Raw genomic sequence first — 4,207 nt, 5'->3', positions numbered from 1 at the left:
GTGGTTGTGAGCCACCATGTGGTTGCTGGGATTTGAACTTATGACCTTCGGAAGAGCAGTCGGTGCTCTTCCCCGCTGACGCCATCTCACCAGCCCCTAAACTTACATTTCTACTTCTAGCAAAAGTCAATCTACATTAATCTTATCACTTGAGAATATACTTACTATGCTCTGCACTTGTACGGGGTGTTTCATAATTTTCTTGTTATTGGTTGTTTGAGATGGAGCTGACCCTGTAGCTTTGCCTTGTTTGGAACTTGCTATGTAAACCAGGCTGGCCCCAACCTCACAGTGATCCATGGTAAGGTTGGGACTAAAGGTGGATGCCACCACACCTGACAAGTTTTTTTGTAATTTAATTATTTTCTTCATATAACACTTTGGGTAGTTATTCCTAGACACCATTTTGTTGTTATGTAGTTGTTTTTTCCTTATTTTCTTAACTTTTTAATTCATCTGATTTAAAAGCTAGCCATTTTCTGAGCTCTTTTCTTTTCTCGAGACAGGGTTTCTCTGTGTAGCCCTGGCTGTCCTGGAACTCACTCTGTAGACCAGGCTGGCCTCAAACTCAGAAATCCACCTGCCTCTGCCTCCCAAGGGCTGGGATTAAAGTCGTGTGCCATCACTGCCCGGCCTGAGCTCTTTTCTTTAGTTTTATTTTTGTTTGTTTGTTTTGCTTTCCCATGGAGCTGGGGGATCGAACCCACAGCCTCATGACTGATAGGCAAGTATGGCAGCTAGATTTCAGGTTCATATTGAGCAGTCGTGGTGTTCTTGGACCTTGCTGCTGTTACTTGCCTTCAGTGGGATTCCTTTCATACCACTGTCCATTGCTTTGAGAGTCTTCATACACTTAGAAGTTATACTTTTATTTCATGTTCTTTTTTAACTGTAAAAAAATTTTATCTAATCATGTTTAGGTCTTTTCAGTGTGTGTGTATGTGTGTGTGTGTGTGTGTGTGTGTGTGTGTGTGTGTGTGTGTGTCTGTGTGTGTTGGCACTGGTTATAGACCTACATAGTCTTGTGTGTGTGTGTGCATATGTATATATATCATGTATGTGCACATGTGTGTTGGGTACATTTGTGTGCTAAGGCCACCAGGTCAAATTAGATACCTTATATATTATTATTTTTTTATGTACCATATATCTTTTTTGGGGGGGGAGGTTCGAGACGGTTTCTCTGTATGGCCCTGGCTGTCCTGGAACTCACTCTGTAGACCATGCTGGCCTCAAACTCAGACATCCACCTGCCTATGCCTCCCAAGTGCTGGGATTGAAGGCGTGCGCCACCACTGCCCGGCCCATATATCACTTTTTAAAAATTATTTTTGTGTATGTTTGTTTTGCCTGAATACCTGTGTACCATATGCATGCTATGCCCTTGGTGGCCAGAAGAGGGCATCAGATCCCCTGGAGCTGGATGCTGGAAGTTACAAAGGGTTCTGACCTGCTGTGAGGGTCTGTCTGGTCCTCTGGAAGAGAAGCCAGTGAGTGCTCTCAAGTGCTGAGCCATCGTTTCAGCCCGCTATCTTATTTTTTGAGACAGTCATCTCTCATTGAATCTGAGCATGCTGTTTCCGAAGCCACCTGTTTCTAACCCCCAACACTGTATATAAAGCACGCGTGGCCACTCACAGGTTTTATGTGCATTCTGAAGACTTAAACTCAAGTCATCCTGGGTTCACAGCAAATGTTCTTACCCATTTAGCCACTTCACAAGTACCACAAGTCCTTTTTTGAGGTTTTGAGACAGAGTCTTAACTAAGTGAGCCTTGAATTTATGATTCATCTGAATGGCCTTGCTATGATGATGATGATGATGATGATGATGATGATGATGATGATGATGATGATGATGATGATGACGATGGTGTGTGTTGACTTAGTTGTAGTGTCATATGTTACTAGAACTTTCTAATAGATTAAACTACAATTACATTTGCCAAATTTTGTCATGAACATTTTTTTTTTTCCAATTAAGTTGTTAGCTCTCAGGAGGCCCAAGTACCATGATAGCTTTGTAGACTGTGACAAAGAACAGCACTACAGCTGTCTGTAGACGAGCCCCCAGAGCTGAGAGGCCTGCAGAATAGCTTTGTGGAAGAGGCGAATGCTATGCAGAGGACAGGCCTAGAAGGGCTGTCCAAAGAAGGGCCTGCTGAGGAAGCCGTGGGGCACCCCTCCTGGGAGCCAGCGACAGCAGAGGTTTTGGGGATGCCCTGGCTCTGCCACATCCTGGCCTATTTGCTCCATTCTTCCTCCTAGGGGTTTGGAACCAGCAGAATCTCTAAACCTGCTCTTCCTCCTGGGATCTCCATCTAGCAGGCACCAGCACCCCCCACCATACTCCAAGCTAGTGATGCTTTCCCTGTACAGGGAGATAGAATTGAATATCCGAGGCCTAGGCCCAGCCCAGGGAGGTATTCACTGTGAGTTTATTGAATATACAACGTAGAAAAGGTAGCCATTGCAGCTCTCACTACGTGACGAGAGCTCATTCAAAGTGTATGGCTGGTGATGGTGTCACATGGGTGGGCTTGTTGCTGGTCAAGTTCTTCTTTACTGTCTTTAGGCGTCTAGACTCAGGAGTGGGAGGCCTCTGGGTGGATTTCCGCACAATTTTCTCCAGGACAGCATTCTCGCTGAAGGTCCAGTTCCTCCCTTTGTCTGCCAACCAGTTGCCTGTGCAGCCATGGCTTATACCTGAGGGATGGGGTAGGAGGCACAGGCAGCCAGGCCACACATGTTCTTCCCACGTTCGATGAGGAAGTACCTGGGCAGAGAGAAGGGATTGAGGACCGACTAGAAGCATCGACACCTCAGAACTTTCTGGAGTGTTCTGGTGCAAACCAAGACTTGACTTGAGAGATTAGGCCCTCTGTATTTCTTCACAGAACAGCTGCCACAGGTTTATTTTATCAGCAGGAAATGACTGGCCTCACTTTGTAACTAAGTTCTCCCTTTTTCTCCTTGCATAGCCTACTTCTCCCCAGAATTGATGGAGGCTCCTTTCTTGCTGCTGTCTGGGTCTTCACATAGTCTAACAGCCATTATGACTTCCTAAAAACAAAACCCCTCCTTTTCAGGTGTGTGTGTCTCTCTCTCCATCCTGATTCAAAGGGCAGGGTGCTGCCACTCACTGCAACAAATTCATTGCTTTCATTTCTCGGACCCTTCCAGAAGTTGGTTTTGTCCCACTGAGGTCTGTCAGTAATCTTCAGTATAGATCTCATTAGGCTAATTAGTGTCCTGTCATTTGCAGACTTGTTGGGACCTGGGATCCTGTGACAGGGGTGGGGGGGGGTGGGGGATGGGGCGGGGCGGTGTCTTACTAACAGGGCCTTGGCATGTGAAGGTTCCATTCTCATGTTCTCCTTTCCTTAAACTGGCTAGAGCTTGCTGTCCAACTCCCGTACACTCTCTAAGTTTGAGCTAGTGATGCCTCCCACCTCGGAGCGCCTCCAGACATTAGCAACATGTGCTTACCCGTTGTCCCCCCAATGGGAGCCCCAAGAGTTTTTCACAATCCAGTAGAGTAATCCATTCTGCTCTCCATAGCCAACAGCCAGGACTGCATGGTTTACTTTATCTGGAGTTTTATGACAGGATGTACTGGAAAAGAAGATGCAATTTATAAAGGCTTGTAATACAGGGATGATAAAGGCAAGGACTGTCACAAGGGCTCTCTAGTGCTGTAGAGATGGTTCCCACTGGAGGCACGGTGGTGTGTTGGGTATCAGTTACAGCTCAGCCATGCTGGGAGCCAATGAGTCTCATCAGTTCTCAGCCCCTCTGTTTCAGTAGCCTCCACACAGTACCAGCCACACTCCACAGTGCACACTTCTGATTCCCAGCCAGGGGAGGAGTCCCTGCTACACTTCTGGAGGCTACAGTACCCAAACAGAATTCAACCAACTGCTCTGTTGCCTCTGTGTTCCTTCAAAAAACTACCTTGAACTTTGTGACAAATATGTAGGCTTGCCCTTTAGCCTCCGTGAAAAACTCCAGGACTTGAAGACAAGCTGTAGTGGCCACGAGTGGATTCAATGTACATGTAAAGAAAGGGTGTGGTGGCATAGGTCTTTAATCCTAGAGACAGAGGCAGGCAAATCTCTGTGAGTTTGAGGCCAACCTGGGCTACAGAGAGAAACCCTGTCACAAAGAAAAAAGAAAAGAAAGGAAGGGAGGGAGGGAGGGAGGAAGG

The 4,207-nt window shown here is 46.5% G+C and overlaps 1 protein-coding gene across 1 annotated transcript in view; it reads right to left on the bottom strand.

The window, feature by feature from the left end:
• Positions 1-2,420: 2,420 nt before the first annotated feature.
• The window catches only part of Ctsh (cathepsin H), a 21,263-nt gene continuing 19,476 nt past the window's right edge, over positions 2,421-4,207 (bottom strand). The window contains exons 11-12 of the mRNA XM_031344520.1: positions 3,490-3,615; positions 2,421-2,776 (exon numbers count right to left, since the gene is read on the bottom strand). Coding sequence (XP_031200380.1) covers positions 2,701-2,776; positions 3,490-3,615 — 202 coding nt within the window. The 3' untranslated portion in view covers positions 2,421-2,700. The remainder of the gene's footprint in view (positions 2,777-3,489; positions 3,616-4,207) is intronic.

Source organism: Mastomys coucha, unplaced genomic scaffold, assembly GCF_008632895.1.
Source record: "Mastomys coucha isolate ucsf_1 unplaced genomic scaffold, UCSF_Mcou_1 pScaffold23, whole genome shotgun sequence".
NCBI classification, from domain to species: domain Eukaryota; kingdom Metazoa; phylum Chordata; class Mammalia; order Rodentia; family Muridae; genus Mastomys; species Mastomys coucha.
This window is presented reverse-complemented; position numbering and strand designations above follow the sequence as displayed.